The 27,896-nt window shown below is 42.8% G+C and overlaps 1 protein-coding gene across 3 annotated transcripts in view; it reads left to right on the top strand.

Annotated features, from left to right (window-relative positions):
• The window catches only part of nr1i2 (nuclear receptor subfamily 1, group I, member 2), a 95,621-nt gene that overhangs the window by 35,722 nt on the left and 32,003 nt on the right, over positions 1 to 27,896 (top strand). Inside the window, exons 1-4 of one of the 3 annotated variants that reach the window (XM_060930415.1) lie at positions 7,380 to 7,448; positions 8,409 to 8,590; positions 21,761 to 21,891; positions 23,848 to 24,017. In XM_060930415.1, coding sequence (XP_060786398.1) covers positions 7,422 to 7,448; positions 8,409 to 8,590; positions 21,761 to 21,891; positions 23,848 to 24,017 — 510 coding nt within the window. In that variant the 5' untranslated portion in view covers positions 7,380 to 7,421. Of the gene's footprint in view, positions 1 to 7,379; positions 7,449 to 8,404; positions 8,591 to 21,760; positions 21,892 to 23,847; positions 24,018 to 27,896 lie in introns of those variants that run through there. The other 2 variants (XM_060930416.1, XM_060930417.1) reach the window with 2 other exon arrangements.

Below are 27,896 nucleotides of genomic sequence, written 5' to 3'. Positions count from 1 at the left end.
CACTCTATTCCTGATATTATCGAGCTAAATTAACCATAGGCTATTTTCAGGGTCTTTACAGGGTTAGTCAAAATTATGTTAACACTTAAACGGTTTCTACCATTTTCTCACAAAATTTACATCACAATCACTTACATCACTGGGGGTGCATAAGCGTACTCTTGGTGCTGGTCCCAAGCCCAGATAAATTGGAGAGGGTTGCGTCAGGAAGGGCATCCGGCGTAGAACTGTGCCAAATCTAACATGTGGAATGAAAAGAGAAATATCATACCGGATCGGTCGGGGCCCGGGTTAACAACGACCGCCTCTGGTACTGTTGGTCAACAGGGTGCCGGTGGAAAGTGTGCTACTGTTGCGCCAAAACGGAGAAGGAGAAAGAGAGGGGGGAGGCGTGTTAGGAGAGAGCGTGAACGACGGAAGGGAAGGAGCTTAGAATTGAGGGAAGGAACACTGAATGTGGGAACATTGACTGGCAGACCAAGAGAGTTAGCAGGTATGATGGAAAGAAGGAAGTTGGACATTTTGTGTGTGCAGGAGATGAGGTGGAAAGGAAGCAAGGCCAAGAACATTGGCGATGGATGCAAGTTGTTTTATTATGGAGTCGATGGAAAGAGAAATGGTGTTGTTATTGTTTTGAGGGGAGAGTTGGTCAACAGTGTGATTGATGTGAAGAGGGTGTCAGAGTGATAGGCATGAAGTTGGAGATTCAAGAAGTGGTGATCAATGTTGTGTGTGCGTACGCCCCACAGGTTGGATGTGAGAATGAAGAGAAAGTCTTTCTGGGAAAAGATGGATGAAGTGGTAGAAAGTATACCGAGAGAGGAACGTGTGCTGATAAGAGCAGATTTCAACGGACATGTTGGCGAGGGAAACAGAGGAGATGAGGACGTGATGGACAGATATGGTGTAAGAGAGAGAAATGTGGAAGGGCAAATGGTGGTTGATTTTTCAAAGAGGATGAATTTGTCAATAGTCAATACATACTTCAAGAAGAAAGAGCAACACAGGGTGACGTTTAAGAGTGGAGGAAGATCTACACAGGTGGACTACATACTCTGCAGAAGGGATAACCTGAAGGAGATTGGAGACTGTATAGTGATGACAGGGGAGAGTGGAGCTAGACAACATCAAGTGGTCGTGTGCAGGATGAGCTTGAAAGTGAAAAAGAGGAAGCGTGAAATAGTGGAGCTGAAGATTAAGTGGTGGAAACTAAAAGAGGTTGAATATCAGAAGGAATTTAGGGAAGAAATGAGATGAGCATTGAGTGGTCATGGAAGTCTGCCAGAAGATTGGGATACAACTGCTGTACTCGTAAGAGAGGCAGCAAGGAAGGTGCTAGGGTGGTCATCGGGAAGGAGGAAGGAAGACAAGGAGACATGGTGGTGGAACAAAGAAGTGCAGGAAATTATAAAAGAGAAGAGGTTAGCAAAGAAGAATTGGGACGGTCGGAGAGACAAGGAAAGCAGGCGGTTATACAGAGAGACGAGACAGAAGGCAAAAAGATCAGTAGCGAAGGCAAAAGCAGATGCATACCAGGAGTTGTACGAAAGACTGGAGACCAAAGAAAGAGAAAAAGACCTGTACAGACTAGCTAGGCGGAGAAACAGGGAAGCAGGGGATGTACAGCAGGTAAGAGTGATGAACGATGGAAATGGAAATGTGCTGACAAAGAAAGAGAGTGTATTAAGAAGGTGGAAAGAGTACTTTGAGGATTTATTAAATGAGGAGAATCCAAGAGAGAAAAGGTCAGATTCGTTGGAGACAGCAAATCAGGAAGCAGAGTTGGTTAGTAAGGATGAGGTGAGGGCAGCCATGAAAAGAATGAAGACTGGGAAAGCAGTCGGACCAGATGGTATCTCGATTGAGGCTTGGAGATGTTTGGGTGAGATGGCTGTGGAGTTCCTAATGAGATTGTTTGTTTAATAAGGCTGCTGGGCCATAGAAGGTTCACGCTGCACGCTGCATGCTGCACGCTACACGCTACACGTTCACGTGAAGAACCGGACCCTGGGCCATTAAACTTCATGCTTGGATGTTCACGTGTTGCGTCTGTTCTACTTTGACCGAGTAATACAACAATAACCAACAATATGGACTCTTCGGATGACGACGATTGCCTCATTCTGCTTTTACTGAGACAGAGGAAGAGAAAAAGGAACAGAATTTGGAGCCGAGAACACTTCCTTCTGAGAGAAACCCGTGGTGAATTTCACCGAACATTCTATAATCTGCTTGACAATCCCGATGAAGAACTATTTTTCAATTATACCATTCAATTATATTTTTTCTGAAGTTTTCCCCTGAAAGCATAGAGTTATCTCCCTAGACCCGTTCTGATTGGCTGGCGCGGCGGTGACCGCATGCATTGACTGGAATTTCCATCTTCACGCCTAGAAAAAAGTGTGCATGTTCATTTCACGCTTCACGCGTGAAGTGTGCAGCGTGCAACGTGAACGCCGTTCTATGGCCCAGAGCAAGTCATGCTACGTTTGTCCACTTTTCTTTACACGCGTGTAGCGTGTAGTGTGCAGCGTGTAGTGTGCAGCATGCAGCGTGCAGCGTGAACCTTCTATGGCCCAGCTGCCTAAGATCCTAGAGAATGGGAAAATGCCAACTGAATGGAGGAAGAGTGTGCTAGTCCCAATATACAAGAATAAGGGAGATGTACAGAGCTGCCGTAATTACAGAGGGAGAAAATTGATGAGCCACACCATGAAGCTATGGGAAAGGGTATTGGAGGCGAGATTGCTACCTCTCTTCTCAATCTGTGAACAGCAGTACGGGTTTATGCCAAGGAAGAGCACGTCGGATGCAATTTTTGCTTTAAGAATATTAATGGAGAAGTACAGGGAAGGCCAGAGAAAGCTACATTGTGTGTTTGTAGACCTGGAGAAGGCATACGATAGAGTGCCGAGAGAGGAGTTATGGTATTGTATGAGAAAGAGTGGAGTGAATGAGAAGTATATTAGAGCGGTGCAAGACATGTATGAGAACAGTGAAACAGCAGTGAGGTGTGCAGTTGGAACAACTGAATGGTTCAAGGTGAAGGTGGGACTCCATCAAGGATCTGCTTTGAGTCCTTTCTTGTTTGCCATAGTGATGGATAGCTTGACGGACGAAGTGAGGCAGGAGTCACCATGGAACATGATGTTTGTGGATGATATTGTGATATGTGGTGAAAGTAGAAAGGAGGTTGAGTTGGGTTTGGAGAGATGGAGGTATGCATTGGAACGAAGAGGAATGAAGGTGAGCAAAACAGAATACGTGCATCAGTGAGAATGGGGATGAGAGTGCAGTGAAGATGCAAGGAGTAGACGTAAAGAAAGTTGATGAATTAAAGTACCTGGGGTCAACTGTGCAGGAAAATAGGGGCTGTGATAGTGAGGTGAGGAAGAGAGTGCAGGCAGGGTGGAGCAGTTGGAGAAGGATTTCAGGAGTCATTTGTGATAGGAACGTCCCAGCAAAAGTGAAAGGTAAGATGTATAAGATAGTAGTAAGAGCAGCTGTGATGTATGGATTGGAGACCGTACCCTTAACAAAGAGACAGGAGGCGGAGTTGAGGATGTTAAGGTTTGCAATGGGAGTGACGAGGTTGGACAGGATAAGGAACGAGCACATCAGAGGGACAGCACATGTGGAGAGCTTGGGAATTAAGCTAAGCGAGATGAGACTGAGATGGTATGGGCACATCCTGAGAAGAGATGCAGAGCATGTTGGAAGGAGAATGTTGAGGATGGAGCTGCCAGGCACACGAAAACGAGGAAGGCCAAAGAGGAGATGCATGGATGTGGTGAGAGAGGACATGAAAGTGGCAGGTGTGGTAGAGAAGGATGTGGAAGACAGGGAGCAATGGAGACGAAAGATCCACTGTGGTGACCCCTAATCGGGAGCAGCCAAAAGAAGAAGAAGACTCACAAAACTTACATCATACGTGCCAGATGATTTACAGGATGGTCTCAACCTGAACACGATGGTGAACAACACACAAAAACCAGCAAGCAACAGTACCATTTAAAGAATAATAAAAATAAGAATAATAAAAATAATCCATGAGTGTTAAGATAATTTTGACTAACCCTGTACTTTTAAGCTCATGGTCATTATAAGGGTCATCCATCTACAGGGGCGGTCCTGGGGGCGGGCCGACCGGGCAGCCGCCCAGGGCGGCATCGCGGGGGGGGCGGCACGAGCGCGGGCGCGAAAAAAAAAAAAAAACGGTCCCCCCCCAAAAAAAAAGATCCCCCCCAAAAAAAACCCCGAAGGAAAAAAAAAAACAAGACGGGCGGGTGTGTGTGTGTGTATGTGTGAACATTTTGGATGGGGAAGCCCAATAGACCCTTTTCACTGACGTCACCGGAAACCGGAAGTAAACAAACCCTGCGCCATATTGGAAGACCAACAAACTCGTGATTAGGGGGAAATAACGGCAGCGTGCGGAATTTAAACCCACGAGGCACTTGATTCATCATAAACCTACAATGGTAAACTTTTGTGCTTTGTTAGGGTGTTCCAACAAAGCTGATGCGAAAGGTGAAAATCAAATCAAAATCAAATCAAGTTTATTTGTATAGCGCTTTTAACAATAACATTGTCGCAAAGCAGCTTTACAGAATTTGAACGACTTAAAACATGAGCTAATTTTATCCCTAATCTATCCCCAATGAGCAAGCCTGTGGCGACGGTGGCAAGGAAAAACTCCCTCAGACGACATGAGGAAGAAACCTCGAGAGGAACCAGACTCAAAAGGGAGCCCATCCTCATTTGGGCAACAACAGACAGCCTGACTATAATATTAATTTAATAATATTTAATATTAATAAAAGAAGTCTTTCTACAGAATACCAGCTGTGATTGAGACACAAGCAAACCAAGGAGCTTTCTGCCAGGAGACAGAGAATAAGTGCATTACTGAGTGTCTGAGCAAAGGAGAGCCTGAACGTTGCAACCTCCCTATTGGCTGTTTATTGGTTGTTTGTAAAAATGTATCAATTGTTGCCCTTCCCACGGGAATCATCGCGGGCTCGAGAGACGAGACCTGACGAGTTAGTTCGTTGGTAGCAGAACAAAATGTCTGGACACAAATCGGGTTTTCAGAAAAGGAAAGAAAATAAACGGAGGGTCGAAAATACAAAAAAGGAGGCAGAAAAAGCAAAACGAGTTTTAAGGTAGGACAAATGGTTACTTTTCTGAGGCAGCCCGCCGTGGCTGCAGGCTTTCAGTTGTGTCATTGAATGGTTACTTTTCTGAGGCAGCCCGCCGTGGCTGCCTGCAGACTTATTGATTATAGCCCATTTAGTTAAAATAGTTGATATAAAATGTTTATAGTTATAGTTATGTGATGGTTGTCCTGATTTAGACTGGGTTTTTTTTGGGGGGGGGGGGGGGTTGCGCGATGTTGCACCCGGGTCCAGATTAGGGCAGAACCGGCCCTGGCTACATTTCAGGTGTAGTTTGTTTTATGAATGTATGTACTTGCATAGATGTGTACTTGGTCTTCCAATATGGCGCTTAACAAAATCTCGCGGCGCGGTGACGTCATGCGGTAGCCCTCGATACCAAAGTTGCGCAGGTGACATCATCAGTGTGTGTGTGTGCCTAACTTGTCATAGCCCCATAATATGCACAGTCCCGCCAGCGGAACGTTGTACTAGTCATCAGAAAGACTTTACTACCATAGTACTACACTACTATGACATTACACAGAGTCTTAAGTAATACATTACGACTTGATCATTGCCATTCTGGTAACAGCAAATTTATAACGGGCCGTGTCTGCGACGTACAACACATGACGAGAAATGTTTAAACGACCATGTAAAGCTGTTAACATTCTGTTGGCTAATACAGAGCCCAACGCGGGGGGCGGCACGAGCGCGGGCGCGAAAAAAAAAACAGAAAAAAAAAAAGACGGGCGGGGGGGGGGCGCCAGCAGGGGGTTTCGCCCGGGGAGTAAATCACTCTAGGATCGCCACTGTCCATCTACATGCTATAATGTTATAATTCCTCCCCCCCAGGACAGTCTAGGTTATGATAATATTTGCATATTTACATCAGGCTTTTCTATCAAGGAAAAACATTTTGCGTTTATGAATTTTCCCTGTTATTGAATGTATTCTACTATAGCAAGCTTGGCAACCCAAATATCTTTTCATACTTATGTGGAACGTCTGGAATCTGGCAACATAAATATCATGATAGTGGGATAACCTACTGTATGTCTTAGCAATAATTTGTAAAAATATATCATATACTGGTATAACTACGTAATGTCAGCTACATTAGAATATCAAGGCAAGGCAAGGCAAGTTTATTTATATAGCACATTTCATACACAATGGCAGTTCAATGTGCTTTACAGAAGTAAAAACAAAAACAGTAAACAATAGAGAAATAAAATTACATAAAATAATTTTATTTTTATTCTAAAACAATTACTTAAAAGAATTAAAAGAAAATAAGAATTAAACAATAGTAAAAATAAAATAATAAAATGAAGTAGTAGTTCAAATAGGATGAGAAAAAAAAACAGCAGAATAGAATAAAGAATAAAATAGAAAAAAGTTAAAGTAAATTTAAAACATGCAGAGAAAGTAAAGATTATAAAAAATGTAAAGAAGACAATATTAATTATTTAACAGAAAGCATCTGAAAACAGCTTGGTCTTTAACCTAGACTTGAAGCTGCCAACAGCAGGAGCATTTTTAATGTCCTCTGGCAGTTGGTTCCATAGCTGTACTGCATAGTAGCTAAAAGCTGCTTCACCACACTTTGTTTTAACAACAGGTTTTAATAGTAAATTTTTCTGTTGCGATCTGGTAGATCTGATTGGGTTAGGCCACTGCAACATATCCGAGAGGTAATTGGGCCCTGTACCATTTAGAGATTTGTACACCAGCAGCAATGCTTTAAAGTCAATTCTGTAGCTTACTGGAAGCCAGTGAAGGGACCTTAGAATTGGCGTAATGTGCTCTGTTCTTTTTGTTCGTGTGAGAACCCTCGCCGCTGCATTTTGAACCAGCTGAAGTCGTTTGATGGTCTTTTTTGGCAGGCCTGTGAAAAGGCCATTGCAGTAATCAACCCTACTAGAGATGAAGGCATGTATTAGTTTTTCCAGATCAGTTTTTGACATAAGTCCTCTTAGTTTGGAAATGTTTTTTAGGTGATAAAATGCCGTTTTAGTGATTGCTTTCATGTGACTGTCAAAGTTTAGCTCGCTGTCAATGAAAACACCAAGATTTTTAACCATTTCTTTAGTTTTAATCCCTTTTGTGTCAAGAATAGTGGTAATCCTGAGTCTTTCATCTTTTTTTCCAAATAGAATTACTTCTGTTTTATCTGTGTTCAGCTGAAGAATATCATTCTGAAGTTGGAGACAAACTGTTGCTGTAATTTCAAAACGTTGAGAAAGGCAGAAGGCCCAGATGAATACTTTTATACCATTCGAAACGGTAGGGACTGCTGTTTATTCTGATGTGTGCTTGTCATGTAAACTCAAGAGTTAGTGAAGTATTGCGCCGACAAGAACGGGTGTAGAGATGAACGCAGAGCTGTATGCAGAATATGATTTTAAATTTGATGTGAGTTAATTTTATTGCAAACCATTTATCACAGCAACTAGTGGATAGCACTGTTGGGAAGCTCAAGTCGTGTGGTTTCACGTGATATCAAGTCAAGATTATTTCTATAGCGTTTTAACAATAGATATTGTCGCAAAGCAGCTTTATAGAATTTGAATGCGCACACAAGCCTGTGGCAAGGAAAAACTCCTTCAGACGACATGGGGAAGAAACCTTGAGAGGAACCAGACTCAAAAGGGAACCCATCCTCATTTGGGTGATAACAGACAACATGATTATTTTTAACATGAAGTCAGGTTCGTTGATGTTATAAACTCTTCACTGATGGAAACTTGAGTGCAAAACTGTTCATGACAACTGCAGTCCTAAAGTTAGCAAGTCACCTGTAGTCCTCAGCCATAAAAGCATTACTGTAAGTGTATATATGGGTGTTAATTGTGTGATGAGTGTTCCACCGGCAATTTAATAGAGCCGAATGGGTGCAATTCGGACGCATCGGTCGTATCCAGTTATTCCACAGTGCCCAAGACGTTGCTGTTTCTGAAATGTGATCAGGAAATTTTACTGGGGCACAGCAGGTATATACTGGGGCATGTGGCCCAGTAAAATGGGTCTGGCGATGCTGATGACTAGAACAACCAAGCAGTGCTCACAGTGTCCATTCAGTTGTTGAGGGTAATTGAGAAAGGAAAGCAGGCGATGGAGTGAACATGGAGCTGTAATTAATTCAGCTAATAATTAAAGTGCTGCAGTAGAACAATTAGAACCTACAGTGTTTAGACACAGTTCAGTGAGGATATTTTTACATATGTTTTTCTTTCTGTCAGATAGCGTTTAGCAGTGTTCAGGATGAGCAGTGGAAGCAGAGCGCTGGGAGACTCAGGAGTAGAAGAAGGGCCATGGGAAGAGCCGGAGGAGGATGACGAGCCCAAAGTGTGCCAAGTGTGTGGAGATGCTGCTACAGGATACCACTTCAATGCCATGACCTGTGAGGGCTGTAAGGGTTTCTTCAGGTAAGCGCGCACACTCGTACACCTCTATCGCATGATTGCAGTTAATGTCCCAGAGAGTGGCTGAGCACATATGAGGCTACAAAGTCTGATTCTACCTGTGACTATCTTAGAAACATTTTAAGAGGCTGAAATAGCAGGTGTTGTGCTGCTGGATGCGTTTAGGTACGTGCAGTTGGGGGGGATTACTCACACGTGCGCATATATATATGTATGTATCTATGTATGTGTGTGTTATTCCACGAAATCGAGTCGTACGTGAGCTGATAGCTGACGAGGCGCGTAGCACCGAGTGGTCTATAACCCATGGTATGACGAGATTGAGTGGAATAACTGTTTTATTCTCTCTACATTCACTGGATTTTGAGAAATTGAGCATTTTTATTTTTTGTAAATCCGATAAATAAGAACTTTATACAGAACATCCGACAATCATTTCTGCTTAGAACGTAAACAAACCGGCAAAATGACATGAGCAATTTGTGAAAAATGCGAAAACAATTCTTGTCCGTGTACTTTTTTGTTCATTCATTATTCTATTTTGGAAGTCACATGAGAAATGAAAAAGGACTCGTTTATGAATTTTTACACTTGTATGACTTGTGAAATGGAATCCAGAGCCATGTTTTGATGTATTTTTAATTATTGAAAATGAGTCATTGAACAGCAGAAAAAGGGAAAAAGCAATTTTGAAAAATGCCGTTCTGAATTGCGTTTTAGTTTATTTAGAACTTAGGTTTAAGGTGACCTGGAAGCCTAAGCTTGTGGGCGGGTTGAGAGCGTTATGGTTTGTTTATTCTCATCCGCATGACATGGCGTCTTTGGAGGCATATTCCGACTTAATTTGCGAAATGTTGCGAAGGCGTGCTACGCATGCAGATATTTCACAGCACCTCAAAGACATTGGCGCAGGACATGGCTGTTCTGTTATGAGTGTACGGAGGTTTTGTGTCTTCTTCACGTAGATTCACCCGTTTAGGGCCTTTGAAGAGCATGTACTGCATAGCATCCATGATCCGTGAACTCGCTGGAGGTCGATCTATCGTCGTTGTCGTGTGTTGTAAGTGAGACATGAGTGAGCGCGAGCCAGGCGGTGTAATTTACTTCCGGGTGAAATGTAGGATCAGTCAAATGAAATTCAATAAAGGAATAAATGAATATTACAAAATAAGAAAACGATCAGAAATGTTGTCCACTTTTCTAATACTACTATTTGATGATGGCAATACATTTCGAAAACAAAATAGAGCCATTTCTGCTTGTGTTGTTTTAAATAAAACACCAAGCTGCACCCTTTTTTAAATTTCATCTTTCATTCCAAAATAGAATAATGAATGAACGAAAAAGTACACGGACCCCCCCCCCCCCCCCAACAAATGCTTTTATTCCATATTTTGTTGTGCTTTATTGTATTTTGGGGGGTTTTCTTCTTCTTTTTATTTTTTTGGCAGTTGGCAAACCAACTTAAAGGTGCATTACTGCCACCGACTGGGCTGGAGTGTGGAACAGGAGATGTTGGAGGGAGGGGGTTGGAACTAATCATCTTTTAGCTATTTCTGTTTCTTTTAAATACTTGATAATTTTTTAGGTTTTTATTTTGTCCTCGGTTGGGTCAGCAACACGCTCTGCCATTTTGTTTTTCTCTACTCGTGGTATATGAGCTGATATCCTAGTAGTAGAGTAGCCAATCAGAGCGCATGATTGCTCATATCCAGTGACTGTGGATAGAATAATATCATTAATAAGGTTGAAATAAAATGATAGAAACTACATGTTCATGTGTCCAGAGCTGCAGAGATACAGTGCCCTCCATGATTATATACAGATTGTGTAAAGATTAATGGTCTCAGATGCCCTGCTCTGTATCTCTAACCTTATAAAGTGTTATCGGAGAGACTCGGCTGTTTTACTGGCAAAGGGAGGTTGTACAAAGTATTAAATGCAGGGTGGTAATAACAGTGACGTTTTTGTTGAAGATAATTATTTCTTGGTGAGGGATTTGTTTTTCTCTGAATAAATTAATTTAAATTAAAGGTTGGATTTTCCTCATTTTATTTATTTTTTTTTTCTTCAGTGGGAGATGAAGCGACTTCACCAAAAGGTGGATTTTTAAATTTTTTTCCTAACACTTTTTCCTAATCTTTACAAGGGAGGCCGATAATTGTGGAGGCACTGTATGTGTGTGTCTTGTTTTCAAGTAGAGTTTTTATTTCATCCTCGGTTGGTTCAGCAACATCTCATCTCATCTCATCTCATTATCTCTAGCCGCTTTATCCTTCTACAGGGTTGCAGGCAAGCTGGAGCCTATCCCAGCTGACTACGGGCGAAAGGCGGGGTACACCCTGGACAAGTCGCCAGGTCATCACAGGGCTGACACATAGACACAGACAACCATTCACACTCACATTCACACCTACGCTCAATTTAGAGTCACCAGTTAACCTAACCTGCATGTCTTTGGACTGTGGGGGAAACCGGAGCACCCGGAGGAAACCCACGCGGACACGGGGAGAACATGCAAACTCTGCACAGAAAGGCCCTCACCGGCCACGGGGCTCGAACCCAGGACCTTCTTGCTGTGAGGCGACAGCACTAACCACTACACCACCATGCCGCCCTGACTGGATGTACTCCACCATTTTGTTTCTCTACTCGACTACAAGGCTATCAGAGCGCACGATTGTTCATATCCAGTGAATGTGGATAGAGTATCTTATTTCAGTTTTACACAAAGTACACATTTGGCTTGTTTTATGTAAATGCAAACAAAATAAGCCAACAAAAAACTGGATTATGACTACCTGTTAAATGTAAAATTTCAGTATATAGATGTAGATTTCTTACCCCTAATGAGCAAGCCAGAGGCAACAGTGGCGAAGGAAAAACTCCCAGAGATATAAGGATGAAAGCTTGAGAGGAACGAGACTGAAAAAGGAACCCATCCTCATCTGGGTGACGGCAGACAGTGAGATTAAAAGTCATTACTTAGCAACAATGGTATGTAATAAGGTTAAGCAGTGCTAAATGTGTTGAAAGGGTTTTTCATGAGAGTTTTTAACTTTAAATCTTTAGTATCAAAGTGAAGTTATCTACTGGAGAATGAATGAGACTTGAGCATAAACTGTTTTCAGAGAGAGAGAGAGAGAGAGAGAGAGGGAGAAATATATGATTAGGTATGACCTTTTACTGTACATTGTGTGCAGAGTGTAAGCTGGGACTCCAGGAAGACTAGCTACGACGGCATAACTAACAGTGAGCACTATAAGCTAAAAAGGCATGTAGGGACCCTGGGACATGGCATATTTACAGCCTGTAGTGTTTACTGTCTCTAGTATTTATAATCAGTGGTGTGCAGTCTGTAGTGCTCAGTCTGTTCTCTTTACTCTCTGGAGCATTTACAAGAGATAATGTTTACTGTATCTCATCTTAACTTTTTGCAGTGTGCAGTCTGTAATGTTCCTTCTTTGTGTTGCTTTTAGTTTGTAATGACTGTAGTTTGTAGTGTTCAATCTCTGTAGTGTTTATACTCTGCAGTGTTCACTCTCTGTAGTGTTTATAGTCTGTAGTGTTCAATCTGAGATTATAGTCTGTGGTGATCACTCTCTGTAGTGTTTATAGTCTGTAGTGTTCAATCTGAGATTATAGTCTGTGGTGATCACTCTCTGTAGTGTTTATAGTCTGTGGTGTTCACTCTCTGTAGTGTTTATAGTCTGTTGCGTTCACGCTCTGTAGTGTTTATAGTCTGTGGCGTTCACGCTCTGTAGTGTTTATAGTCTGTTGCGTTCACGCTCTGTAGTGTTTATAGTCTGTGGCATTCACGCTCTGTAGTGTTTATAGTCTGTGGCGTTCACGCTCTGTAGTGTTTATAGTCTGTGGCGTTCACGCTCTGTAGTGTTTATAGTCTGTGGCGTTCACTCTCTGTAATGTTTATAGTCTGTAGTGTTCAATCTGAGATTATAGTCTGTAGTGTTCACTCTCTGTAGTGTTTATAGTCTGTAGTGTTCAATCTGAGATTATAGTCTGTGGTGATCACTCTCTGTAGTGTTTATAGTCTGTGGCGTTCACGCTCTGTAGTGTTTATAGTCTGTAGTGTTCAATCTGAGAATATAGTCTGTAGTGTTTATAGTCTGTGGCGTTCACGCTCTGTAGTGTTTATAGTCTGTGGCGTTCACGCTCTGTAGTGTTTATAGTCTGTGGCGTTCACGCTCTGTAGTGTTTATAGTCTGTGGCGTTCACTCTCTGTAGTGTTTATACTCTGCAGTGTTCACTCTCTGTAGTGTTTATAGTCTGTAGTGTTCAATCTGAGATTATAGTCTGTGGTGATCACTCTCTGTAGTGTTTATAGTCTGTGGTGTTCACTCTCTGTAGTGTTTGTAGTCTGTGGTGTTCACTCTCTGTAGTGTTTATAGTCTGTGGCGTTCACGCTCTGTAGTGTTTATAGTCTGTGGCGTTCACACTCTGTAGTGTTTATAGTCTGTAGTGTTCAATCTGAGATTATAGTCTGTAGTGTTCACTCTCTGTAGTGTTTATAGTCTGTAGTGTTCAATCTGAGATTATAGTCTGTGGTGATCACTCTCTGTAGTGTTTATAGTCTGTAGTGTTCAATCTGAGATTATAGTTTGTGGTGATCACTCTCTGTAGTGTTTGTAGTCTGTGGTGTTCACTCTCTGTAGTGTTTATAGTCTGTGGCGTTCACGCTCTGTAGTGTTTATAGTCTGTGGCGTTCACGCTCTGTAGTGTTTATAGTCTGTGGCGTTCACGCTCTGTAGTGTTTATAGTCTGTGGCGTTCACGCTCTGTAGTGTTTATAGTCTGTGGCGTTCACGCTCTGTAGTGTTTATAGTCTGTGGCGTTCACTCTCTGTAGTGTTTATAGTCTGTAGTGTTCAATCTGAGATTATAGTCTGTAGTGTTCACTCTCTGTAGTGTTTATAGTCTGTAGTGTTCAATCTGAGATTATAGTTTGTGGTGATCACTCTCTGTAGTGTTTGTAGTCTGTGGTGTTCACTCTCTGTAGTGTTTATAGTCTGTGGCGTTCACGCTCTGTAGTGTTTATAGTCTGTAGTGTTCAATCTGAGATTATAGTCTGTAGTGTTCACTCTCTGTAGTGTTTATAGTCTGTAGTGTTCAATCTGAGATTATAGTTTGTGGTGATCACTCTCTGTAGTGTTTGTAGTCTGTGGTGTTCACTCTCTGTAGTGTTTATAGTCTGTGGCGTTCACGCTCTGTAGTGTTTATAGTCTGTGGCGTTCACGCTCTGTAGTGTTTATAGTCTGTGGCATTCACGCTCTGTAGTGTTTATAGTCTGTGGCGTTCACGCTCTGTAGTGTTTATAGTCTGTAGTGTTCAATCTGAGATTATAGTCTGTAGTGTTTATAGTCTGTGGCGTTCACGCTCTAGTGTTTATAGTCTGTGGCGTTCACGCTCTGTAGTGTTTATAGTCTGTGGCGTTCATGCTCTGTAGTGTTTATAGTCTGTGGCGTTCACTCTCTGTAGTGTTTATAGTCTGTAGTGTTCACTCTCTATAGTGTTTATAGTCTGTAGTGTTCAATCTGAGATTATAGTCTGTGGTGATCACTCTCTGTAGTGTTTATAGTCTGTGGCGTTCACGCTCTGTAGTGTTTATAGTCTGTGGCGTTCACGCTCTGTAGTGTTTATAGTCTGTGGCGTTCACGCTCTGTAGTGTTTATAGTCTGTGGCGTTCACGCTCTATAGTGTTTATAGTCTGTGTCGTTCACTCTCTGTAGTGTTTATAGTCTGTGGCGTTCACGCTCTGTAGTGTTTATAGTCTGTAGTGTTCAATCTGAGATTATAGTCTGTAGTGTTTATAGTCTGTGGCGTTCACGCTCTAGTGTTTATAGTCTGTGGCGTTCACGCTCTGTAGTGTTTATAGTCTGTGGCGTTCATGCTCTGTAGTGTTTATAGTCTGTGGCGTTCACTCTCTGTAGTGTTTATAGTCTGTAGTGTTCACTCTCTGTAGTGTTTATAGTCTGTAGTGTTCAATCTGAGATTATAGTCTGTGGTGATCACTCTCTGTAGTGTTTATAGTCTGTGGCGTTCACGCTCTGTAGTGTTTATAGTCTGTGGCGTTCACGCTCTGTAGTGTTTATAGTCTGTGGCGTTCACGCTCTATAGTGTTTATAGTCTGTGGCGTTCACTCTCTGTAGTGTTTATAGTCTGTGGCGTTCACGCTCTGTAGTGTTTATAGTCTGTAGTGTTCAATCTGAGATTATAGTCTGTAGTGTTTATAGTCTGTGGCGTTCACGCTCTAGTGTTTATAGTCTGTGGCGTTCACGCTCTGTAGTGTTTATAGTCTGTGGCGTTCATGCTCTGTAGTGTTTATAGTCTGTGGCGTTCACTCTCTGTAGTGTTTATAGTCTGTAGTGTTCAATCTGAGATTATAGTCTGTAGTGTTCACTCTCTGTAGTGTTTATAGTCTGTAGTGTTCAATCTGAGATTATAGTCTGTGGTGATCACTCTCTGTAGTGTTTATAGTCTGTGGCGTTCACGCTCTGTAGTGTTTATAGTCTGTAGTGTTCAATCTGAGAATATAGTCTGTAGTGTTTATAGTCTGTGGCGTTCACGCTCTGTAGTGTTTATAGTCTGTGGCGTTCACGCTCTGTAGTGTTTATAGTCTGTGGCGTTCACGCTCTGTAGTGTTTATACTCTGCAGTGTTCACTCTCTGTAGTGTTTATAGCCTGTAGTGTTCAATCTGAGATTATAGTCTGTGGTGATCACTCTCTGTAGTGTTTATAGTCTGTGGTGTTCACTCTCTGTAGTGTTTATAGTCTGTGGCGTTCACGCTCTGTAGTGTTTATAGTCTGTGGCGTTCACGCTCTGTAGTGTTTATAGTCTGTCGTGTTCAATCTGAGTTTATAGTCTGTAGTGTTCAATCTGAGATTATAGTTTGTGGTGATCACTCTCTGTAGTGTTTGTAGTCTGTGGTGTTCACTCTCTGTAGTGTTTATAGTCTGTGGCGTTCACGCTCTGTAGTGTTTATAGTCTGTAGTGTTCAATCTGAGATTATAGTTTGTGGTGATCACTCTCTGTAGTGTTTGTAGTCTGTGGTGTTCACTCTCTGTAGTGTTTATAGTCTGTGGCGTTCACGCTCTGTAGTGTTTATAGTCTGTGGCGTTCACGCTCTGTAGTGTTTATAGTCAGTGGCGTTCACGCTCTGTAGTGTTTATAGTCTGTGGCGTTCACGCTCTGTAGTGTTTATAGTCTGTGGCGTTCACGCTCTGTAGTGTTTATAGTCTGTGGCGTTCACGCTCTGTAGTGTTTATAGTCTGTGGCGTTCACGCTCTGTAGTGTTTATAGTCTGTGGTGTTCACTCTCTGTCGTGTTTATAGTCTGTGGCGTTCACGCTCTGTAGTGTTTATAGTCTGTAGTGTTCAATCTGAGATTATAGTTTGTGGTGATCACTCTCTGTAGTGTTTATAGTCTGTGGTGTTCACTCTCTGTAGTGTTTATAGTCTGTAGTGTTCAATCTGAGATTATAGTCTGTAGTGTTCACGCTCTGTAGTGTTTATAGTCTGTGGCGTTCACGCTCTGTAGTGTTTATAGTCTGTGGCATTCACGCTCTGTAGTGTTTATAGTCTGTGGTGTTCACTCTCTGTCGTGTTTATAGTCTGTGGCGTTCACGCTTTGTAGTGTTTATAGTCTGTAGTGTTCAATCTGAGATTATAGTTTGTGGTGATCACTCTCTGTAGTGTTTGTAGTCTGTGGTGTTCACGCTCTGTAGTGTTTATAGTCTGTAGTGTTCAATCTGAGATTATAGTCTGTAGTGTTCACTCTCTGTAGTGTTTATAGTCTGTAGTGTTCAATCTGAGATTATAGTTTGTGGTGATCACTCTCTGTAGTGTTTGTAGTCTGTGGTGTTCACTCTCTGTAGTGTTTATAGTCTGTGGCGTTCACGCTCTGTAGTGTTTATAGTCTGTGGCGTTCACGCTCTGTAGTGTTTATAGTCTGTGGCGTTCACGCTCTGTAGTGTTTATAGTCTGTAGTGTTCAATCTGAGATTATAGTCTGTAGTGTTTATAGTCTGTGGCGTTCACGCTCTAGTGTTTATAGTCTGTGGCGTTCATGCTCTGTAGTGTTTATAGTCTGTGGCGTTCACGCTCTGTAGTGTTTATAGTCTGTAGTGTTCAATCTGAGATTATAGTCTGTGGTGATCACTCTCTGTAGTGTTTATAGTCTGTGGCGTTCACGCTCTGTAGTGTTTATAGTCTGTGGCGTTCACGCTCTGTAGTGTTTATAGTCTGTGGCGTTCACGCTCTGTAGTGTTTATAGTCTGTGGCGTTCACTCTCTGTAATGTTTATAGTCTGTAGTGTTCAATCTGAGATTATAGTCTATGGTGATCACTCTCTGTAGTGTTTATAGTCTGTGGCGTTCACGCTCTGTAGTGTTTATAGTCTGTAGTGTTCAATCTGAGAATATAGTCTGTAGTGTTTATAGTCTGTGGCGTTCACGCTCTGTAGTGTTTATAGTCTGTGGCATTCACGCTCTGTAGTGTTTATAGTCTGTAGTGTTCAATCTGAGATTATAGTCTGTAGTGTTTATAGTCTGTGGCGTTCACGCTCTAGTGTTTATAGTCTGTGGTGTTCACGCTCTGTAGTGTTTATAGTCTGTGGCGTTCAATCTGAGATTATAGTCTGTGGCGATCACTCTCTGTAGTGTTTATAGTCTGTGGCGTTCACTCTCTGTAGTGTTTATAGTCTGTGGCGTTCACGCTCTGTAGTGTTTATAGTCTGTGGCGTTCACGCTCTGTAGTGTTTATAGTCTGTGGCGTTCACGCTCTGTAGTGTTTATAGTCTGTGGCGTTCACGCTCTGTAGTGTTTATAGTCTGTGGCGTTCACTCTCTGTAATGTTTATAGTCTGTAGTGTTCAATCTGAGATTATAGTCTATGGTGATCACTCTCTGTAGTGTTTATAGACTGTGGCGTTCACGCTCTGTAGTGTTTATAGTCTGTAGTGTTCAATCTGAGAATATAGTCTGTAGTGTTTATAGTCTGTGGCGTTCACGCTCTGTAGTGTTTATAGTCTGTGGCGTTCACGCTCTGTAGTGTTTATAGTCTGTGGCGTTCACTCTCTGTAATGTTTATAGTCTGAAGTGTTCAATCTGAGATTATAGTCTATGGTGATCACTCTCTGTAGTGTTTATAGTCTGTGGCGTTCACGCTCTGTAGTGTTTATAGTCTGTAGTGTTCAATCTGAGAATATAGTCTGTAGTGTTTATAGTCTGTGGCGTTCACGCTCTGTAGTGTTTATAGTCTGTGGCGTTCACGCTCTGTAGTGTTTATAGTCTGTGGCGTTCACTCTCTGTAATTTTTATAGTCTGTAGTGTTCAATCTGAGATTATAGTCTATGGTGATCACTCTCTGTAGTGTTTATAGTCTGTGGCGTTCACGCTCTGTAGTGTTTATAGTCTGTGGCGTTCACACTCTGTAGTGTTTATAGTCTGTGGCGTTCACTCTCTGTAGTGTTTATACTCTGCAGTGTTCACTCTCCGTAGTGTTTATAGTCTGTAGTGTTCAATCTGAGATTATAGTCTGTGGTGATCACTCTCTGTAGTGTTTATAGTCTGTGGTGTTCACGCTCTGTAGTGTTTGTAGTCTGTGGCGTTCACGCTCTGTAGTGTTTATAGTCTGTAGTGTTCAATCTGAGAATATAGTCTGTAGTGTTTATAGTCTGTGGCGTTCACGCTCTGTAGTGTTTATAGTCTGTGGCGTTCACACTCTGTAGTGTTTATAGTCTGTGGCGTTCACTCTCTGTAGTGTTTATACTCTGCAGTGTTCACTCTCCGTAGTGTTTATAGTCTGTAGTGTTCAATCTGAGATTATAGTCTGTGGTGATCACTCTCTGTAGTGTTTATAGTCTGTGGCGTTCACGCTCTGTAGTGTTTGTAGTCTGTGGCGTTCACTCTCTGTAGTGTTTATAGTCTGTGGCGTTCACGCTCTGTAGTGTTTATAGTCTGTGGCGTTCATGCTCTGTAGTGTTTATAGTCTGTGGCGTTCACTCTCTGTAGTGTTTATAGTCTGTAGTGTTCAATCTGAGATTATAGTCTGTAGTGTTCACTCTCTGTAGTGTTTATAGTCTGTAGTGTTCAATCTGAGATTATAGTCTGTGGTGATCACTCTCTGTAGTGTTTATAGTCTGTGGTGTTCACTCTCTGTAGTGTTTATAGTCTGTGGCGTTCACACTCTGTAGTGTTTATAGTCTGTGGCGTTCACGCTCTGTAGTGTTTATAGTCTGTGGCGTTCATGCTCTGTAGTGTTTATAGTCTGTGGCGTTCACTCTCTGTAGTGTTTATAGTCTGTAGTGTTCAATCTGAGATTATAGTCTGTAGTGTTCACTCTCTGTAGTGTTTATAGTCTGTAGTGTTCAATCTGAGATTATAGTCTGTGGTGATCACTCTCTGTAGTGTTTATAGTCTGTGGTGTTCACTCTCTGTAGTGTTTATAGTCTGTGGCGTTCACACTCTGTAGTGTTTATAGTCTGTGGCGTTCACGCTCTGTAGTGTTTATAGTCTGTGGCGTTCATGCTCTGTAGTGTTTATAGTCTGTGGCGTTCACTCTCTGTAATGTTTATAGTCTGTAGTGTTCAATCTGAGATTATAGTTTGTAGTGTTCACTCTCTGTAGTGTTTATAGTCTGTAGTGTTCAATCTGAGATTATAGTCTGTGGTGATCACTCTCTGTAGTGTTTATAGTCTGTGGCGTTCACGCTCTGTAGTGTTTATAGTCTGTAGTGTTCAATCTGAGAATATAGTCTGTAGTGTTTATAGTCTGTGGCGTTCACGCTCTGTAGTGTTTATAGTCTGTGGCGTTCATGCTCTGTAGTGTTTATAGTCTGTGGCGTTCACTCTCTGTAGTGTTTATAGTCTGTAGTGTTCAATCTGAGATTATAGTCTGTAGTGTTCACTCTCTGTAGTGTTTATAGTCTGTAGTGTTCAATCTGAGATTATAGTCTGTGGTGATCACTCTCTGTAGTGTTTATAGTCTGTGGTGTTCACTCTCTGTAGTGTTTATAGTCTGTGGCGTTCACACTCTGTAGTGTTTATAGTCTGTGGCGTTCACGCTCTGTAGTGTTTATAGTCTGTGGCGTTCATGCTTTGTAGTGTTTATAGTCTGTGGCGTTCACTCTCTGTAGTGTTTATAGTCTGTAGTGTTCAATCTGAGATTATAGTCTGTAGTGTTCACTCTCTGTAGTGTTTATAGTCTGTAGTGTTCAATCTGAGATTATAGTCTGTGGTGATCACTCTCTGTAGTGTTTATAGTCTGTGGTGTTCACTCTCTGTAGTGTTTATAGTCTGTGGCGTTCACACTCTGTAGTGTTTATAGTCTGTGGCGTTCACGCTCTGTAGTGTTTATAGTCTGTGGCGTTCATGCTCTGTAGTGTTTATAGTCTGTGGCGTTCACTCTCTGTAATGTTTATAGTCTGTAGTGTTCAATCTGAGATTATAGTTTGTAGTGTTCACTCTCTGTAGTGTTTATAGTCTGTAGTGTTCAATCTGAGATTATAGTCTGTGGTGATCACTCTCTGTAGTGTTTATAGTCTGTGGCGTTCACGCTCTGTAGTGTTTATAGTCTGTAGTGTTCAATCTGAGAATATAGTCTGTAGTGTTTATAGTCTGTGGCGTTCACGCTCTGTAGTGTTTATAGTCTGTGGCGTTCACTCTCTAGTGTTTATACTCTTCAGTGTTCACTCTCCGTAGTGTTTATAGTCTGTAGTGTTCACTGTAGTGTTTGTAGTCTGTGGCGTTCACTCTCTGTAGTGTTTATAGTCTGTGGCGTTCACGCTCTGTAGTGTTTATAGTCTGTGGCATTCACGCTCTGTAGTGTTTATAGTCTGTGGCGTTCACGCTCTGTAGTGTTTATAGTCTGTGGCGTTCACTCTCTGTAGTGTTTATAGTCTGTAGTGTTCAATCTGATATTATAGTCTGTGGTGATCACTCTCTGTAGTGTTTATAGTCTGTGGTGTTCACTGTAGTGTTTGTAGTCTGTGGCGTTCACTCTCTGTAGTGTTTATAGTCTGTGGCGTTCACGCTCTGTAGTGTTTATAGTCTGTGGCGTTCACGCTCTGTAGTGTTTATAGTCTGTGGCGTTCACGCTCTGTAGTGTTTATAGTCTGTGGCGTTCACTCTCTGTAGTGTTTATAGTCTGTAGTGTTCAATCTGAGATTATAGTTTGTGGTGATCACTCTCTGTAGTGTTTGTAGTCTGTGGTGTTCACTCTCTGTAGTGTTTATAGTCTGTGGCGTTCACGCTCTGTAGTGTTTATAGTCTGTAGTGTTCAGTCTGAGATTATAGTCTGTAGTGTTTATAGTCTGTGGCGTTCACGCTCTGTAGTGTTTATAGTCTGTGGCGTTCACGCTCTGTAGTGTTTATAGTCTGTGGCGTTCATGCTCTGTAGTGTTTATAGTCTGTGGTGTTCAATCTGAGATTATAGTCTGTAGCATTCACTCTCTGTAGTGTTCAATCTGAGATTATAGTCTGTAGTGTTCACTCTCTATAGTGTTTATAGTCTGTAGTGTTCAATCTGAGATTATAGTCTGTAGCGTTCACTCTCTGTAGTGTTCAATCTGAGATTATAGTCTGTAGTGTTCACTCTGTAGTGTTTACAGTCTGTAGTGTTCAATCTGAGATTATAGTTTGTAGTGTTCACTCTCTGTAGTATTTATAGTCTGTAGTGTTCACTTTCTGTAGTGTTTGTTGTGTTCACGACAGACTATAATCTCAACAGAGGGTGAACGCTGCGGAGAGTGAACACTGCAGACTAGTGTTTATAGTCTCTTCACACTCTGCTCTGTTCACTCTCTGTAGTGTGTGTGTATAGTTTGTAGTGTTCACTCTCTGGAGCATTTATGGTCTGTTGCATTAATTCCCCATAGTGTTCACTGTCTGTACTGTGAATAGTCTGCAGTGTTTGTCAGTTTTGTAGTCTGTCATATTTACAGTCTGTTTTGTTCACAGTATCCTGGTCTGGAGTGGGTTCACCCCGCCCCCCCCTTATTTTTTTCATTATTATTTTTTTTAAATCTGTAGTTTTAATAGTCTGTAAGGTTTCTCGTCTGTAGCGTTATTCTGTTAATTGCTTTCAGGACCTTTACTCTTCCCAGTCTGTAGTATTTGCAGTCTCCACTGATTCTCTCCTCTCTGCACGTTGCTGTGTTACAGACGGGCCATGAAGGGTACACCTAATTTCCACTGTGCGTTCCAGAGCAATTGCGTCATCACCAAGAATAACCGACGTCAGTGTCAGTCTTGCCGACTACAGAAATGCCTCTCGATTGGCATGCTGAAAGAATGTGAGTGTCATGCCTTTCTTACTGCTGAATTTATTCCCTGAATTTTCTCTATTTATTCTCTGTCCTTAGTACGTGTAATGTTTCTCTCAGAACTCTGTTGCGTTTGGCCCAACACACACACACACACACACACACACACACACACACACACACACACACACCTGCCTCAGTGTGAAGCTGTAATAGACTTTTCTTTTTGTGTGTGTGTGTTAAAACAGTGAGGTCTGTCTCAATGTTGTTTTTTTTCCTCAGCACAGTTTTTAAAAGGCAGCTCTAACTGTTTGAAGGACCACCTTATTGCCATTGCTGGAGATGGTCATGTGCCTGAATATGTGTACAGTCACGTGAAATAATAAGTACATCTCAGGGAAATCGTAGACTTTTCCCAACATATTTAAACAAGCAAACGTTTCACACTTCTGACACAGTGCCTGCAGATAAAGGTAATGAACAAAACAAAAAAAGCAAAATCATCTCTTTCAATCATTTATTCAACAAAAATATCAATAGTTGTAATATTCTTTTGTGGAGAAAGTAAGTACACCCTTAGTTTCAGAAGCCAGTATTATCCACTTTAACAGAAATAACTTCTTATAGGCGGTTTGGATAATCGTCCACCAGTCTCTGACATTCGGCTTGCTGTAATTTTTGACCATACAAAATTCCTTCAGTTACGGGATGGTTGAGGGTTTTCTTGCATGTTCTGCCCTTTTCAAATCTCCCAACATCATTTCATTTCAGTGGGGTTCAAATCTGGGCTTTGACCTGGCCATTCCATCTCCCTCCATTTCTTCTTCTTGAGCTGTTCCTTGGTGGATTTGCTCATGTGCTTAAGATCATTATCTTGTTGAAAGGTCCACCTCTGGTTCAACTTCAACTCGTGAACAGATGGATGGCTTCACATTATCTTCAAGCTCTCTTTGGGATGATTCAGAATTCATAGTTGAATCAATGAATGCAAGTTTCCCAGTCTGTGAGGCAGCGACACAACCCCAAACCATAACATTAACATTTCCAGCACCATGCTGCTTCACAGTTTGGGATGAGGTTCTTCTCCTGAAAAGCCGTCTTTGGTCTGCGCCACATATTTGATTCGTCTGTCCAGAGCACATTATTCCAAAGGCCTGGTCTTTGCCTGTATGTTTACTGGCAAACTGTCGTCTTGCTTTAACGTTCCTTTTGGACAGCAAAGGCTTTTCCTGGCTCGCCTCGCATGCAGGTCCAATCTTTCCAATGTCTTTCTGATAATAGATGTGTGCACTTTCATACCAACCATTCCAAGTGTTACCTGGAGATCCAGTGATGAAATTTTGGGGTTCTTAGAGACTTCTTTTAGGATCAAATAGTCTACTCTTGGGTTGAGTTTCCTGGAGCAGTCAGTCCTGGACAGATTAGCAGTTGTTTGAAATCAAATCATCTACAACTGATGCATTCTTACAGTGGAATGACTTATTTCTCATAATTTAGAGCTCTTTTTAAATCCCTTGTCAGATTCATAGGCATTCACAACCTTTTTTTTCTGAGGTACTTGGAGAGCTCTTTAGATCATGGCATGATATCACACGCATCAATAGTAAAGAGAACACCAGACCCAAGATGTCGGGTTTAAATAAGATGGGTTCCACCTGCACCTCCACCTGCAGGAGGTTCGAACCAATGGCACCTCATCTAGAACATCTGATTCTCATTTTATGGACTTGAAAGTGTGATGAATGTAAGGGTGCAATTACTTTTTCTAGAGTGTCCTTACATTTTTTTTTTACTTTTTTTTTTTAAGTTTAAATTATGAAAATGACTGTCAATTTTATGTGCCGTTTGTTGGAGTATATCGCCACCTTCTCTAGGCACTGTATCAAAGAGAGTGAAATGTTTGCTTGTTTAAATATGTTGAAAAAAAGTCTACACTTTCCATGGGATGTACTTACATACGTGTGTGTGTGTGTGTGTGTGTGTAAGTGATCATGTCAGATGAGGCCGTGGAGAAGCGGAGGATGCTCATTCGAAGGAAAAGGATGGCTGAGGAACCTACTGAGCTCACACAAGAACAAGAATCCACTATTCAGGAGCTGCTCATGGCCCACAAAAAAACATTCGACATCACCTTCTCTGACTTCAACCAGTTCCGGGTCAGCATTTTGCTCTCCTGCTTTAAGTCCTTCATGCTCCTCCTTTTGTTTTTTGTTTTTTTCTTTTTTAAATACAGCCAGGGACAGATTTCAATATTAAAAAATTCAGACCCTATGATTATTATTAGCAATAATGAATAAGTAATTAATAATATCTAATTATATTAAATATCTCATCTCATCATCTCGAGCCGCTTTATCCTGTTCTACAGGGTCGCAGGCAAGCTGGAGCCTATCCCAGCTGACTACGGGCGAAAGGCGGGGTACACCCTGGACAAGTCGCCAGGTCATCACAGGGCTGACACATAGACACAGACAACCATTCACACTCACATTCACACCTACGCTCAATTTAGAGTCACCAGTTAACCTAACCTGCATGTCTTTGGACTGTGGGGGAAACCGGAGCACCCGGAGGAAACCCACGCGGACACGGGGAGAACATGCAAACTCCGCACAGAAAGGCCCTCGCCGGCCACGGGCCTCGAACCCAGACCTTCTTGCTGTGAGGCGACAGCGCTAACCACTACACCACCGTGCCGCCTCCAAAGGAAAATGACTTTGTTTAATGGTTTCTCTTTTGTATATTGTATGGCACAGAGCATCCTGCTTTTCAAGTGTAATTACAAACGCTTGTGTGTAAAGATTACACTAGTGTACTTTTCCACACACACACCATCTTGTCCAACACATACCATCCTGTCTGTTCTGTGCTGTCGGTTTTACCCTTTATCTGTGACCTGAGCTCGTAAATACCTGTTTCAGGGCTCTGGTTTTAACACAAATCACTGGTCCAGAAACGCACTTTCCATCAGGCAGCGAATTAGACCAGGTCTAAAATAACAAAGCTCTAATAATGATCTCTTAAAGGAACAGTCCACCGTACTTCCATAATGAAATATGCTCTTATCTGAATTGAGACGAGCTGCTCCGTACCTCTCCGAGCTTTGCGCGACCTCCCAGTCAGTCAGACGCAGTCAGACGCGCTGTCACTCCTGTTAGCAATGTAGCTAGGCTCAGTATGGCCAATGGTATTTTTTGGGGCTGTAGTTAGATGCGACCAAACTCTTCCGCGTTTTTCCTGTTTACATAGGTTTATATGAGCAGTGATATGAAACAAGTTCAGTTACACAAATTGAAACGTAGCGATTTTCTATGCTATGGAAAGTGTGCACTATAATGACAGGCGTACTAACACCTTCTGCGCGCTTCGGCAGCGCATTGATACGGAGCTCAGATATCAACGCGCTGCCGAAGCGCGCAGAAGGTGTTAGTATGCCTGTCATTATAGTGCGGACTTTCAATAGCATAGAAAATCGCTACGTTTCAATTTGTGTAACTGAACCTGTTTCATGTCACTGGTCATATAAACCTATGTAAACAGGAAAAACGCGGAAGAGTTTGGTCGCATCTAACTACAGCCCCAAAAAATACCATTGGCCATGCTGAGCCTAGCTACATTGCTAACAGGAGTGACAGCGCGTCTGACTGACTGGGAGGTCGTGCAAAGCTCGGAGAGGTACGGAGCAGCTCGTCTCAATTCAGATAAGAGCATATTTCATTATGGAAGTACGGTGGACTGTTCCTTTAACCATTCTTCAGATCCCAGGCCTCATATACCCCTTTTCCACCAAATCAGTTCCAGGGCTGGTTCAGGGCCAGTCCTGGTGCTGGTTCACAACTCGTTCAACTTGTGAGCCAGCTGAGAACCAGTTTGCTTTTCCATAGCTCACGGTGCTAAGGGGAGCCACGTCATTACATCGCTGTATATGTCAGTTATGTCGCCGCGTTTGCATAAACCTTGGCGTGAACATCGAAGCAACAACACCACGGAGAAGAAGCAGCAGCAGCAACAACAACAGTAATGGATGACTGCTGCTTTACTGCATCCATGATATCTCGTCGCTTATTTAAAAAATGGCGCCCTCTCACGGTCTTGCTATTGTTGTCGGTCTTAACAACTCCGCCCCCCCGCTGACGTAAGCGGTTCTTTCCTCTGGCCCAGCAGAGAGTTGGTGCTAGCCTGGAACCGGTTTTTCTAGCCCCAGAGTCAGTTCTTTGTCAGTGGAAACAGAAAACCCGGTTCCAAACTAAGCACTGGCCCCGAACCAGCCCTGGAACTGATTTGGTGGAAAAGGGGTAATGGATACTATCCCAGAGATGTCTGTTTATCAGCTACTTCCACATGACTGAAAGATGTACAAATGGCAATTTTTTTTTTTTTTAAACGCTAACTTCTAATCCACTGAACACACTTTTACATAATCTATCATTGTTATACAATTATTACCATGGTTACACTTCACTGTGCATGTTATTTGTCGGGGCGGCACGGTGGTGTAGTGGTTAGCACTGTCGCCTCACAGCGAGAAGGTCCGGGTTCGAGCCCCGTGGCCAGCGAGGGCCTTTCTGTGTGGAGTTTGCATGTTCTCCCCGTGTCCGCGTGGGTTTCCTCCGGGTGCTCCGTTTTCCCCCACAGTCCAAAGACACGCAGGTTAGGTTAACTGGTGACTCTAAATTGAGCGTAGGTGTGAATGTGAGTGTGAATGGTTGTCTGTGTCTATGTGTCAGCTGTTAGGGTTTTGCTGGGATTCGAACCTGGTTCGTTGGTGTGATAATCCAGCAAACCCCCACTAGGCCACCAGGGGGATGACTCAAATGCAGAGGCGTGAGGCGGAAGTAGAAAAAGAATCAAAAGGTTTATTTAAACTATGTACACTATATACAATCCAGGGCAAAACAAAAAAACAAAAACAAAGAGTATAATTCAAAAAGAAAAAGGCAAAAATGCAAAAGCTCAGAAGATCCACAAAACACAGTACAAAGGAAACTGGAGATAAACATAACAGCACAAAGACTCCGTGACAAGAGGACTGAACTCAGGGGTATAAATACACAAACTAATTAAGGACACAGGTGAAGATAATTAGGCAATTAACACAAACACAAAACACAGGAACAGTGGCGGCCTCTAGAGGCCAAAATAAACACGACATGAAAAGGAAATAACAGCGGCCTCTAGAGGCCAAAACAGTCCTAGTCCTAACAGGACCCCCCCCTCTAGGAGCGTCTCCTGACGTTCCCAGGGCGATCCGGATGGGCCGAATGGAAGTCCCGACATAGTTCTTTATCAAGGACATCCCGAGCAGGAACCCAGCAGCGCTCCTCAGGACCATAGCCCTCCCAGTCCACCAGATATTGCAACCCGCCGCGGACCCGGCGGGAGTCAAGCAGGCGATTCACAGTGAACACAGTCTGCCCCTGGAAGATGCGGGGGGGTGGGGGGTTCCTAGGGGCAGGGGCATACGTAGATGTCAGTACGGGCCGTAACAGGGAAACATGGAAAGTGGGGTTGATCCTCAGAGTCCGGGGCAACTGGAGCCGGTAGGAGACAGGGTTCACCCTGCGCACCACCTTGAAGGGGCCAATGTAGCGAGGAGCAAGCTTGCGGTTCTCCACCCGCAGTGGAAGGTCCTTAGTGGACAGCCAAACACGCTGCCCAGGGCGGAAAGCGTGTGCAGGTCTTCTATGGCGGTTGGCCTGAGTCTGGTTGGTTCTGGAGGTCTGTATGAGGGTCTTCCTGACCTTGCTCCAGGTCTTGCGACACCGTCTCACATATTGGTTGACCGAGGGCACCCCCGCGTCCTCCTCCTGGTCCGGGAACAGAGGTGGCTGGAACCCGAATTGGCACTGGAATGGCGACAGCTTGGTGGCCGATGACTGCAGGGTGTTGTGGGCGTACTCCGCCCATGGCAGCCAGGTGCTCCACGATGTCGGGTTATCCATAGCCAGGCCTCGCAGGGTGGTTTCCAGGTCCTGGTTGAGCCTCTCCGTCTGACCATTGGACTGTGGGTGAAACCCAGAGGAGAGGCTGGCAGT

Source organism: Neoarius graeffei, chromosome 9 (assembly GCF_027579695.1).
Source record: "Neoarius graeffei isolate fNeoGra1 chromosome 9, fNeoGra1.pri, whole genome shotgun sequence".
Lineage (NCBI taxonomy): Eukaryota > Metazoa > Chordata > Actinopteri > Siluriformes > Ariidae > Neoarius > Neoarius graeffei.
The sequence above is the reverse complement of the archived record's forward strand: the minus strand, read 5'-3'. Positions and strand labels throughout refer to the sequence as shown.